The 14,036-nt window shown below is 39.2% G+C and overlaps 1 protein-coding gene across 3 annotated transcripts; it reads left to right on the top strand.

Annotated features, from left to right (window-relative positions):
• The first annotated feature begins 392 nt into the window (after nt 1-392).
• Nucleotides 393-10,655, top strand: LOC117304794 (protein phosphatase 1G-like). 3 transcript variants are annotated; one of them, XM_033789405.1, is made up of 9 exons: nt 393-708; nt 2,130-2,199; nt 3,043-3,231; nt 4,251-4,682; nt 6,134-6,294; nt 7,603-7,840; nt 8,376-8,505; nt 8,929-9,031; nt 9,563-10,655. In XM_033789405.1, exons 1-9 carry the CDS (start codon nt 598-600, stop codon nt 9,749-9,751), a joined length of 1,623 nt encoding a protein of 540 aa, XP_033645296.1. In that variant the 5' UTR covers nt 393-597; the 3' UTR covers nt 9,752-10,655. The 3 variants fall into 3 exon arrangements, with proteins under 3 accessions (XP_033645296.1, XP_033645297.1, XP_033645298.1); XM_033789406.1 differs by having other exon boundaries at nt 7,606-7,840; XM_033789407.1 differs by having other exon boundaries at nt 6,137-6,294.
• Nucleotides 10,656-14,036: the final 3,381 nt, after the last annotated feature.

A 14,036-nucleotide genomic window follows, 5' to 3' on the forward strand; every position in this document is an offset into this window, starting at 1 on the left:
GCGCTGTGTTACGATACACTTTGTGTGAACACTGCATTATTCTCATGAAATGAAAGACCTTCATTTTCAAATTGTTTGAGCTATTTCTTTACACCAAGTGCATTCTGAGAAAAAAAGCTTCATTTAATTATAAAGATTAAGCTGTTTCAAATTGTGAAAAATTTGTTTGGATGTGTTGAAGTCCTCATTAATATGTCTCACTTGGTATGTCGTTTTTTTGCACCCCTCAATCCCTAGCCTATCCCTTCAGCTTCAGAAACTCCCCCTAAACTCCGCCCCCAATGACCTAAAACCACATTGATGACGTTTATGCTGGAGGGGTCACGTGTTCGTCGCCTCAAAATATCCATGGTATCCGGCTCATTGAAACGGCGATTCAGCAAGTAAATCAGTTTACCAGTTGACTGCATTCCTCCTTGCACGTCTCGTGTGCATTGCCTCGTGTACAAAATATTAATGCATGGCGCGTATATAAAAATTGCACTGAGGTGTTGTTCCCCCACGTGAAAGAAACTGGACTAAAATAAGTTTGTGAACTTTTGTAATTGACATGAAAAAGTGGTTGGAATTGTGCTTTGTTTGAACTACCCGGACAAGATGGGAGCTTATCTTTCAGAGCCGAATGTAGAATGTGTTTCTGACGATGGAGGTATAGAAAAATTCAGATATGGTTCGTCAGCCATGCAGGGATGGCGACTTGGCATGGAGGTAAGGAATGTGTGTAAATTTGGTTGAGTGACTTGATCAGTTGATCGAGTTTTTTGGCCAGAATAAATTATTTTAATCAACATGCAAGTTAATAATTAGCCTAGGTTTTATTTATTTGTTTGGTGATGACAATGATTGGAGTCTAAAGTCACCTTTGTAACGTTAATGATGATTTGAAAATGATTGTTTGATATGTGAGAAAAATTGATTGCTTGATTCGGTAGGTTTTAAGATTGACATCGAGCGTCAAAACACATTATTCGACAACATGGTGAACCATTCAAACATGGCATGAAGCTGAATATTGACAAAAAGTGTAGTCTTGTTAACTAATGCTTTTTCAACATTTGGTCATCCAGGAAACATATTGTCTAATTTGTTGTGGAATCATGTGGACATTAATTTCTACCTGTTTGTGTTATGCCTGGTTCAAACTTCATGCGATGCGATGTTTTGACGTCGCAAATTTGCAAGGAATAGTTTGCAAAAATTCAACTCCTGCGAAATACTCGCTGCGATTAATTATTAAATCAACCATTGAAATCTTCACACCATCGCTTTTTTTCACTGCTGTTCATGAAACAACCAGTCAAGTTACTTAATAAGGAAAAGTTTCCGTATGGCGCCACCACTTTTTCATTCGCAATAAAATAATATAGTATCTAATTTACCTGATTGATAAATCCCTTTTTGTAAAAATGAGTGAAAAAGTGGTGGCGCCATACGGAAAGTTATCCCTTAATAATGTCATCTGATTTCTTGAACAAAATTAGCTTGCATAATTTGCAATAATTTCCAACTGCCTTTTTTTCGCCACAATCTCGGAGTGATTTTTCCCCCCTTGATGAATCATTTATCGTCCAAGGCCACTCGGGGAAGATTAGAAAGTTCCATGTCAAAACGCATCTGAGACAAAATACCAACACAACATCTGGAACCCCCTACCTGACTCAGTTGTTACTCTTCGTCTGTAAACCAATTCCTGGCCTGATACTTCACGGAAGCAACGAAGGGGATTGCCTCCATGGCCCCTGGTCATTGCCTTGGTGCCCTTGAAATGCTCCAGTAGAAATTTAAAATTGGAAAAGTTTCCGTATGGCGCCACCACTTTTTCATTCGATATGAAATAATATAGTATCTAATTTACCTCAACGAGATATCCCTTTTTGTATAAATGAGTGAAAAAGTGGTGGCGCCGTACAGAAAGTTTTCCTTGAAATTTCCTCATAGGATGCCCTTTAACAATGAGAAAATGCCTTGGTGCCCTTGCCCTTTCAAAGACGAAACACACAGGCCTGCATTTCAAATCTAGACTTGAGAAATACTGGCCCGACCATCCATTGAATATTTGTATCTACTTACTATAAAATTTGGTCCTGTCTTTAGGCATGTTTTAATTCTCAGTTAATGTTTCTTTGTAGGATGGCCATAACTGTATTCCAGAAGTTGATAACGACACAGCTATGTTTGCAGTCTATGACGGTCATGGAGGTAAACAAAAATTCATAATTAACTATGTTACAGCCCAACTATTGAATCACCCCAAGTATCGTCAGGCCAATCCCAACTATAGTTGGGCTGCCCCTTCACACTATAACTGAGACGATTCTAACTACAGTTGGGCTGATTCTACAGTTGGGACAGAACATTCCATTCAATGGTAACTCAAATGTAGTGACTGTTTTTTGGGGCACTCTGTTTTTAATTTGGCTAGTCTTGTTTCTACTCTGATATACAATAAAGCATTGAAAGCGATTTTTTTTCATGTCATCAGGATGTGGGTTCAAGTCTCGGTCATGATACTTGTTTCCTTGAGCAAGACTATAATTGCTTCTCATCACCCGGGGTAAATGGTTACATGTGAGGGCAGAGATGGTTGTTGTGATTGATTTAGCTTGGTGCGCTACTTATAAACCAGTACAGGCTGTATTTTCCCAAGGGTGCTGAGATGGTTTAAGGAATGAAATATGGCCCAGTGGCTAGGGGTAGTAATAAGGTAGCCATGAGCGTCACTAAGTAATGATTTGAGGGCTTTGTAAGAAGCCACTAATTATTTGGTTTCCTAAAACTGAGAATTAGGCTTGCGTTAAATTTCCATTAAATTTGGACAAGACTTATGGGTAGCTTTTGAGACAGGAAAGTCAACAAAACTTTTTAATATTTTTGTTTTTGTTAAACCCTTACACCAATGTGTGTTAGCACTGCACTCTCAGTATTTTCCCCGAGTTCTGTGAAAAAATCACAGGCATATTGCTCGGGTGGGATTCGAACCCACAAGCAGTGTCTTACCAACTACCAACACTTTTTAATCTCAATTGGTACCATTAACTTCAGGTGCAGAAGTAGCGCTGTACTGTTCCAAACACCTCCCTGACTACATCAAAGATGAACCAGCATACAAAGAAGGTAACATGGAGAAAGCCATGCAAGATGCTTTCATGAGAATAGATGCTGTTCTAAGGGAACCATCGGCTATCGAGGAATTGAAACATCTGGCTGGTATGGAGCAAAGTGCAGATGAAGGTATGTAGGAATCAAAAGCAAGTAGTCGAAAGCAATTTTGATAAAATACCTCTTTGATTCTCCATCCTGTTTAGCTAAAACACTGACATGTGGGGTTTACTTAAAGGTACTGCAGCCAATTTGACGAAACTCTAGGATTAATTCTATCTCGAGATGACTCGTCCTAACTTAGGATGGGTTCAATGCGTCTTACGTCTAAGGATACAGAACTTTACTCTCCCTAAATCCTAGGATTAATCCTAAGTTAAGAGTTTGGTGAAATCGATGGCAGGACACGTTTGGTAACTGTCAAGGCCATTATTTTCACTTGCATAAAATAACAAGTCTGTGAAAATTTAGACTACATTGGTCATCAAAGTTGCAAGAGAATCATGAAAGAAAAAAACACCAGTGTTGCACAAATTTGTGTGCTTTCAGATGCCTAAAAAGGGCTTCATTTATTTGAGTGAGAATACCTCTTTTTAAAAAACTATTGCAGAGGGAGTCATTTCTCACAATGTTGTATACTATCAAAAGCTCTCCATTGCTCGTTACCAAGCATGTTTTTTTTGCTAACAATTATTTTGAGTAATTACCAATAGTGTCCAGTGCCTAAACTTCTAGCTAAGCTTGGGCCATATCGATTTATTTTATTCACGATATATCGCCGACAATATATCGCGATATTCGATATTGCGATTAATTAAATTTGACATCATCAGTCTTCAAACTCCCGGTGGAAGTTGTAGAGACAGTCATAGCATAAGAGAGGTGTTCTAATGACCTATTTTTCTGGTTTTACTCCAAACCTATGGAGTGCAAGATGTCTCAGCTAGGAAATACATCGCGATATTGCGATACTTAGTTGAATGCGCGATATATTGCGATATATCGCGATATATCGATATTTCGATTAAAACCAAATCGATCCGATATCAAATCGTTTCCAAATTAGTATCGCGATATTCGATAATATCGTGGTATCGCCCAAGCTTACTTCTAGCAAAATTAACTCCTGGTTTTCCATTACGATCAAACAGCGGACGCAGAAGAAGCATCAGCCTTACAAGAGGAAGCCAACCTCCCACTCGGTGAACTCCTAGCCCGTTACAGTTACAATCCTACCAAGACAAGAACACTCCGAAAAAAACTAGACAAAAACGAACTCCTCTCCCCAATGGTGCGGAAAAAGCCCCCGATATTTGGCGAGGAAAACACAGAAGGGGCCGATAAAGAAGCGAATGGAGAGGAGAGGAATGGATCGATACCACTCAGACTTGAGGAGGAGACTAAGGATGAGGAGGTCGATTCCGGGTCGGAGGACAAAGGTCAAGGTGATGGTGCTACTACTAAGGAAGGTGGTGTCAGTAAGGTGGAGACGGGGAATGGTGACAGTGTGGAGGAGTCAAAGGAAAACAGTAAATGTAATGGTGCTGGAGATGCAGGAAAGAAACCTACAAATGGCACAATAGGTTGGTATGGTGAAATTCATATTGGGGATCAAGTAATGGGGCAGGGGAATCCACCAGACCACAGGGCTTGAAGCTTAAATTAACACGTTGCCTTGGATCGGTCGAGTTGGTCTTTGTAAAGCATTGTAACTGTTAAAATGCATATGGGTAGAAAGATGTTGTAAAAGTAGAATACAATGATCCACACAAACACGCCTCGAAATTGCACGGTTTTCCTCTTACCTCGTCTACTAACACGGTTGGCCATTTATGGGCTTAAAATATTTGACTCCCATAAGTGGCCGACCATGTTAGTTCGCAAAGTAAAAGGAAAACCACACAATTTCGAGGCAAATTGGTGTGGATCATTGTATTCTACTTTTAAAATATCTTTCTAACCCTATGCATTTCATTAAAAAAACGGTTTCAAACGCTTTACAAAGACCAACTTGACCGATCCAAGGCAACGTGTTCCATTAAAATGTTTACTGGACAAGAATGGTTTTCTCAAGACCAGAAGCAAAACTGTTATTTGAACAAGCACTATAAAAAAGACATGTAAGAGAAGATTTATTGTCACATCTTGGAGGTGCGAGACTAGAACGAGTCTCCTGACGATGACTTGACTCTGCGGTAGTGCAGTTATACGATCCTATAAGCTAAAGTAGTAGTCCCAGCCAATTTTCTATACCTTAGCCCGATTAGTAGTTAAAAAGCAGGACAGTTCTTTTCAGACCTGAGAAGTCTCTCGAACATCCGATAAATCTACTCCGCGATAGTAGAATAAAGAAAGACAGTTCACTCAGAACAAACTCTACCTGGCAAGTAGATACACACATGGTGTTACCGCAAACCAAATATTATACAAATATAACATGGTTTGAGGGTGACTAGTTGATATTAGCTCCCAGAGGTATTGGAAGTTGACAACTACATGTAGTTTGTCAACTTCCAATACCGAGGGCAGCTCATCGACTAGTCACCCGAAATTAACCATGTTATATTTGCTTTACTATACTTCATACATATTCAGTTACCAGAACATGAGTTTTGAGCAAGAGAAAATGATTACTGTGAAACTAAATGCACACGATAAGTTTGTTCATGTGTTGGATGTCGCTTGGAGAGCGCTGTTCGTGCTTGTATACAAAACGGTGCCACGATCAATAGCGCCCGGGGGATGACTTCGCGCAATGGTAGTGCGCATGAGAAGTAGAATAGCTCCCGGGGAACTATTACTTGTCATGCACATTTACCACTTGCATAAAATCTCACCTGCGCGCTTGGTAGTTAGCCAAATTAACACCTGGCACGTGATGATGAATGGACCAATGAGAACTCGACTCTCTGACAAGAATATGTATGAGGTATAGTTAATATTGATACTTCACCATGCAATGCCTCAAATCCTATATAGAATGAGCAAGCTGTGTTTCTTGAAATTTCATCTCTGTTATGTTATTCTACATCAGAAGATTTGGTCAAAGATGAGCTTGATGATGAAGAAGAAGACGAGGAGGAGGATGACGATGAAGAAAGTGAATCTGAAGAGGATGATGAGGAAGAGGAGGAGGAAGAAGGAGATGATGATGCTGAAGATGATCAGCAAGATGTATTTGGCCAGAAAGAAGAGGTATGTACATAGTAAAAACAGAATAAGTACATATCGAAACAATGGGGTATGTATCGTAAAGGAAGATGTTTTTTTAAAATAGAGGTATCTAGCGAAAAGAAGAAGTATGGAGCGAAAAAGAAGAGGTGTGTAGCAAATAATAAGTGGTTTGTGGCAAAAAAGAAGTATGTAGCACAAAAGAAGAGGTATAAAGCAAAACAGAAGAGGTATGATGCAAAAATGAAGATTTTAAAAAAAGTATAGAAATCTTGCGAAAAGCAGAGGATTGTAGCCAAAGAGAAGAGGTATGTAGTCAAAAAGAGAAGTAACTAGCAAAAAAGAAAAAGTACATCTCTTAAATAAGCGAAAACGAAGAGGTGAGTAGCAAAAAAGAAGAGGTACATAGCAAACTTGGATTTTTAGATGGATCGAGACAGTTTCCTGCAATTGAAGAGGATTTGTTGACTCAAAAAAGATGGCTAGGTGTTATCAAATTTTTGGTTAAAACTTAGTCAAACAGTTTGTGGGTTGAGTGTGTACTGTGCAGATACTTTAATCAATGTATCACCGATTGGTATTGTGGATGACATTAAATGGTCAGACAGTAGAACGGTTGACTGTGTACTGCAGATGCATTCACCATATTGAAACTGGCTTAGTTCATCTTTCAAAACCACAGTGGATGATATTGAGTGTTCGGACTGAAATGTAAAGTTATTCGTTTTTAATGTATTCACTCTTGAAGTACATGTAGGTCGCTTAAACCCTAACTATTAGTCATTTATAGGTGTAGGTTGCTGTATATCTGTTTATAGCTTTACAAAGAAAGATATTTTTAGGTGAGATTTGTTCTTGACACCGTGTAAACCATTTCCTTCCTTAGTTATTTATAGTATTCCAAAATGGTCGACTTTGTGAAGTGGATAAGTTTGTAAAGCAATCTATTTTTACCTTACATCTTAAAGGGTTTTGATACCTTTTGTACATAAAGTTTTTGCCCATGACACGAATTCCCACTCACTGTGAATGAAGATGTATGTAATATAATTTACCTGAAATTATGCCCAGGGACCGATTTCACAAAGAGCTAAGATTGATCGTAACTGCAACAATCGTGTTGCTTAGTAAAGTGTGATGCCACAATACAAATCACTATACTGACAATTTGTCTTACGATGGATTTTAATGCTTTGTGGAATGTTGATATGTATTGGAACATTGCAAAGGGCACCACAGCAAAAGCACTGGGCACCAGGGCAATTGCTGTGGGTCCCATGTGTTATTAATTCGAAGCCTGTACTAATTGAACTTTTCCTTCTGTTTTTTTAGCAGCCAGGAAGCGACAGCGGGTGCACAGCAGTTGTTGCATTAATACAAGGCAAGCGCATCATCGTAGCCAACGCCGGGGACTCGCGGTGCGTCTTATCAAAAGCGGGTATAGCCGTCGATCTTTCTATTGACCACAAGCCGGAGGATGATATCGAGATTACGAGAATAGAGAAGGCTGGTGGGAAGGTCACTCCGGACGGGAGGGTCAACGGGGGTCTCAACCTCTCCAGAGCCATAGGTAAAATTAATCTCTCTATTTTAGTCATGAACACAATATTTGATTTGGTATGGTGCCTAATCACCGTAGAAGTGAAATAACCCAGTTGCGCATCCATGCAACACCGAGAGAAAAATGGCGTTCTTAGGGAAAACCTGAGGGAGTACACCCGCTGTGTCTCATAGCTCAGTTGGTAGAGCATCTGCCCAGAGTGTCGGGGTTCTTGGGTTCAAGGACCATTTAATTTTTCTCTCATCCCATGTTAGTCATGTTAGTGTTTCTCAGTCCTTATAGAGTTCAGATGCCATGTTAATCGCAGTTTTTCATAATGCACATAAGTGTTGGAAGTAGACAATTTTACCATTCATTTTGAAATTTTCACTGTTGTCCCCGCTTCTACAATATACTTGGTTAAACTGTAGCAATTGTTGGCGTTAATTTTGAAATTGTCATTGTTGTTACCTCACCCAGGTGGCCACTGTTTACAAAATACTTGGTTTAAATGCCATCATTTTTGTCCGTAATTTTGAAATTGTCAATGTTTTACGTTACATAGGTGACCACTGTTACAAATGCAACACAGATCTACCACCAGAGGAGCAGATGATTTCAGCATTTCCCGACATTCAAACGGCTGAGTTGACCAAAGAAAATGACATCATGGTTATTGCCTGCGATGGTATATGGTAGGTCATTTACATGTCCACTGTTAATTTTTGTATCCAAACAATCTTGAAATTTTACCCATGAAGCGGCAAGACCATTTGTATTGAATTTAAGTCTTACAGCATTTGTTTGCAATTTCCAGGGGCAACATACCTTAACAGGCCTGTGTGCTTCATTTTTTAAAAGAGCACCAAGGAATTTCCTTCTTGGTAAAGAGCACCCTATCAGGGAATTGTAAATTTCTACTGGAGCATTTCAAGGGCACCAAGGCATTGACCAGGGGGCAACGAGGCAATCACCTCCATTGCCTCCGTGAAGTATCAGCCTGCCATAACTTCTGTAAAATTACAAGCAATATTTCTACTTGAGTTTTTATTTTGTAGGGTAACGATTTTTGCACAGATTGATATTAATTTTTTGATTGATAACTCTTCAATATTCAGGAATGTCATGACGAGTCAAGAGGTGATAGATTTTGTCCGAGTCCGAATAGAAAAACAGACCAAAGATGACAAGTCGTGTAAACTCTCCGAAATATGTGAAGAGGTAAGACATCTGAACAAGTCATTATTTAAACCCATCACTGCTCTTAAAAGTTTTCTTTTCCTATCTTTCCTCACCTTCCACCTCAAGAACCCTGGTTTGAATCACGCCGGGTACTATGTGGATTGGGTTTTCTGTCCCTACCTGACTGTTTTGTGGCGTGTCATGGCCTAGCGGTTAAGAACACCGGACTCTAGCTCTGGTGTTTCTGATCAGCAGAGTGTGGGTCGAGTCCCAGTCTTGACACCAGTGCACTTACCCAAAATAGAAAGGGTTCGCCCGGTGTTCCTGGTTTGATTGGCTGCATATTGCGCCACAGCACCTTGTAAATCATTACATGGCGCTATGTGAAAGGAGTGGGTTTCATAGGTCCCTATCCTATATAAAAATCCACTATAATTATTATTATTTTCCTTGAATATTTTTTATTTATTTTTTAAGTTTGCTTTTGAGAGTCCTTGGACTCACAACCAGAATAAATTAAATGAAATTAGTACGATCTGATCTTCTATGGTATTTCCCTCTCTGTTTCAGTTGTTTCGTGTGTGTCTAGCGCCGGATACCAGCGGAGACGGCACCGGCTGTGATAACATGACCTGCGTTATCGTCCAGTTCAACCACAACTCGCCAGATCAGACCCTCACAGGACGTGCCAAAAGAAAAGCCAGCGACACCGAGGCCAGCACCGGCGAAGACAACGACAGCAAAAGACCCAAAGTTTAACTCTCTGGACTTGTTCAGTATTCATTGAGTTCTTTTTCAAGACTTTTTTTCCAAGTGGTTTAATAATAGTTAAAAAAAAAAGACACTAAAGCAGTGTTCCCATTGACCACGGAAAGTTACTGGATTTGGTGTAATTCAACCGTGCGTTCCCACCTGGAGTTCTATTACGTGACATTTTACAGTGTGGAGTTTTTTAGAGGCCCGGATAATTTACTGTGGCTGCGCCAAAATCTTTCGCGGCCTCTTTCGGCCTTATCATCGTCGTGGTAAGTTGACAGGGAGGTCAGTTTACCATGTGTCCCCGTTGGATTTAATTTTGTCATTCTACAGAAAAGTCACGGTACTCTAACAAACAAAAAGTCAAATGGGAACACGGCTTTACTCTTGCAGATGACTGGATTCTTTCCAGCGAGGATATATCCGTACGCTCAGGGGATTTGTACATAGTGTGCTGCATTTGTGATTCAGAATGTTTTGGATTTTTTTTCCAAACTTCTTGGATGGGAATTTTTGTAAAGTGAAACATTCCATTGGCTTGATTCCTGCAAATCCAACTCATTATTTTGTTCTGTGATCGTTAAATTTGTGTCCCATGTCTTTTGTTGTTGTTTTTTGGTTTTTTTTCAGTTGATTGAGCTTGGGTTATTATAACACCTTATGAACTTATTGTTATGTTTTTTGTTTTTTTAAGTTGTACTCCTAACAGGTTCTATGTTGTAAATCTTCAACCGATTTTAGTTTAATCTGTATAGATTATTCATGGTGTGTTTTCCAAAAACAGCGAGGGTTACAATAATCCTACATCAACAACTTAACAGCTCGTCACCTTTGTTTCATTTAAAAAAAAACTGGACACCTTTGGTAATTGTCAAAGACCAGTCTTCTCACTTGGTTAGTCTCAACATATGCATAAAATAACAAACCTGTGAAATTTGACCTCAATTTGTCGTCGAAGTTGCGAGATGAAAGAAAGAAAATGAAAGAAGAAAACACCCTTGTCACACATAAATGGCCGACCGTGTTAGTTCGCAAAGTAAAAGCAAAACCACGCAATTTCGAGGCAAATTTGTGTGGATCATTGTGTTCACCTTTTAAAACATCTTTCCAACCGTATGCATTTTATAACAAACGGTTACAAACGTTTTTTATAGTCCGATCCAAGGCAACAATGTGTATCTGTTTGTGGTGTACCATTACTCGTATCACATGGGGCCCAATTTCATAGCGCTGCTAAAGCAGAGAATTATTCTTATAAACTTTGTGCTAAGCAAAAATAAACAGGAGACCAGTCACAGATTGTACATGTGACATGGTACTTCGGCTGGTAACCTTACTATGGTGAGCATAATTTTGATGTGCTTAGCTATGTTTTGTGCATGAGCAGCTCTATGAAACTGGGCCCAAACATAGATATAGAAGATAGTACCTAGATCGGCCATAAGCCGTACATACACGCCATAAGCCGTACACAAACATTCCTGGTTCTTCATGTACGGGCTTAAAAGTCACGTGCTGGTTTTAACGTGCTGGAGATGAACATGGGAGATAGGCCTTTAACCACTATGGACGCGTTAAAAGTCACACGCTGGTTTACATGAACATTGGAGATGGGCTAATGGCTGCCCCAATGCCAGAACCCGCGTATGTATATATTCTATATCTATGGGCCCAAGCTTAAACAAAGACAAGATTTGAGCATGTGCATTCAGTCATCAACATTAAGGAACCCAAATTGTTAAGGTCAAACTTCCCTATCCCCCCAAGAAAGGTTTTAGGAAACAACAACAATGGATGCATTTTATGTGTACCCATTCATCGGCCGTCTTTCTTGTATTGAGTACACCTCCTTTTCCACAAATCTTGTAGTTTTATTATTGTTAAAATGTCTCTAAACGAAATAAAATATTCCATTGATATCTTGGAATGTTTCCCTCCTACATATTAAGTTCTTCTGCGCCAGAAGGCTATAAAGAATGTATTTAAACGGACATGTTATAATGCACAAATAGAAATACAGTAGAATGCAATTCATCGACCCACATATACAAATAGGGGACAATTATGTAGTTATTAAGCACGCAAATGTGCTAAGTACAAATCAATTTTGCTTAATACTACCAGCTAATGAGGTGGCTGCTGTGTTCGATTTGGTTCTCTGCTTTTTTTTTCGCTTAGAGGATGATTTTGTTTTAAGCAGTAATATAAGTTAAGTTGGTGCCATGCAATTTGGCCCAAGTTTGGAGAACATAAGTACCTGTGTATGATTTTTTTTAGAAGCCCTTGAGAAATATTAATGATACTTAGTTTGGGGTATAGCAAGTCTTAACTGTAATATTTTAATCAAACAACAATAAGATGTCTCCCTCTAACATATTTTTTAGTTAACAATGCAACAATGTCGTCAAAACCTTGGGTTTTTTTTTCCTAACTAGACTTTTTGAGTAGTTGGTGACATTTTGACAATGACCAAAGCATATATAATCCATTTAGCAATCCCACTCCTGATACCAAAAGGGGGGGGGTCGTCCTAACTTAGGACTAGTGCTAGGACTCTTAAGGAGTTATTCAAAACTTGAGCCTAGTCCCAAGTTAGGACGATCACATCAAGAAGTATTTTGTGACAGCTCTTATCATGTTATTATTCAGTGCATCAAATCCCTTCTCTATGTTCATTGCGAAGAAAGTCGCCGCGGTTGGATGTAAGGAAATATTGGAAATCACAGTTTGAAATATTCATATTGGTTTAGGAACTAGTGCCATGATTTGTTGTATCAGGCATGCAACTTTTCAGCTGATCATCTGATTTCCTCTTTCTTTTGTAAACAGTGCCATAGAAAACTGGGGGAAAAAACTATACAGAAGTTAAGTTTGATCGGCCATTTCCTCCTTTTTTTTTGCAATTAGAAAGTAGCATGTCTGTTGTACAGAGTGTACTATTTTTGCAAGAAGATCAAATAGAAGATGGACTTGTGCTGAAGCCTGACAACTTCTTTAACTTACTTAATGTGCAATCCTTTTGCCATCCTCGGTAGCCACTTGTTCTACTTGTAAAATGTTGATGATAACATCCATGCTACATAAACAGTTCTCGATTAAGAAAAAGGATAAGTGGAAGTGTTTTGACGAATGAAGTTTTGTTTCAAATGGTTATGTGGTATTATATAAATTTTTGTTTATTTTGCTTTTGTCAAATGAAGAGATTTAGGGTGACATTTGCAGACCCTTGGAGTTCAGATATAGGGTGGCCGTCTTGTGCCGACCAGTTGGAGTTTATTTTGAATACAGATCCGCGATGTTTTTCATGACTTGAATGAATTTTTCAATAAAATATGTTACAGTCTTTGAGAGATTGCTCCATCGGAAGGAATTTATTTACCTCATGAATTGTCATTTTTGTCAGCTGAGTCATAATATGTTATAATCGACCACTTACTTTTGGTTCATACCAGTACAAATGCTCTACAGACCACTTGCAATATGCGCAGTGTACTCACATGTCCCTATCCTGGGTGTCATTTTGGGTGTTAAAATCGTGAACAGACATGCACAAAAGACGGTGGACACCTAAAATTGTGCGCATTGTACGGAGGCGCATTCTGTATTTGTGTAAGTAATCAATCGCTCCCCCTTGCTACAGGTACGCTGAGGTCACGCGCACGTTTTTATGCACAGAGAACAGCTATTGTCCAAAGATCTGCTTCCTTTTTGGGAGTGCGATGTCATAATATGCAATGTGTCTATGGAGAAATATTTTGTACTGAAGAACCCCCCCCCCCCCCCCCATTAGATTCGTCTCACAGTAGTCTTGTAGTAGTGAAATCCACCCCTGTAAAGTATATTAATGCCTACAAACACCATGTGTACATGTAGGCCAGCCCTTGTGCTTAATGTACTATACCTATTTTTTTCCCCAAGAACCAAATAATACCTGCAATTCATTATTACTCATGGAGAGGAATAGGCCTCAGTTATATGGAAAAATGTATTATATTCCACCATGTCTTTCTTTTGGTTCTCGCTAAAAACCGATTGAATTGTCAAAGGTTGCTTGTGTTAAAAACCCACCCACCACCCAAAAATCCCCAACCCCCATTTTAAATATATTTTTGTGCTATTGTGAAATAGCATTTACAGGAATTATGACGAAATAGTCATTGCATGCAACAGCAGGAGGGGGGGCGGGAACTAAAAATTGGTAGAGCGCCCTCTATAAGAACATCTATTTTAGATCAATGACATCATACTTTAAAGTCGAAACCTGTCACTTTTTGTAAGATGTAGTAGA

This window comes from Asterias rubens, chromosome 21, assembly GCF_902459465.1.
Source record: "Asterias rubens chromosome 21, eAstRub1.3, whole genome shotgun sequence".
NCBI classification, from domain to species: Eukaryota; Metazoa; Echinodermata; class Asteroidea; order Forcipulatida; family Asteriidae; genus Asterias; species Asterias rubens.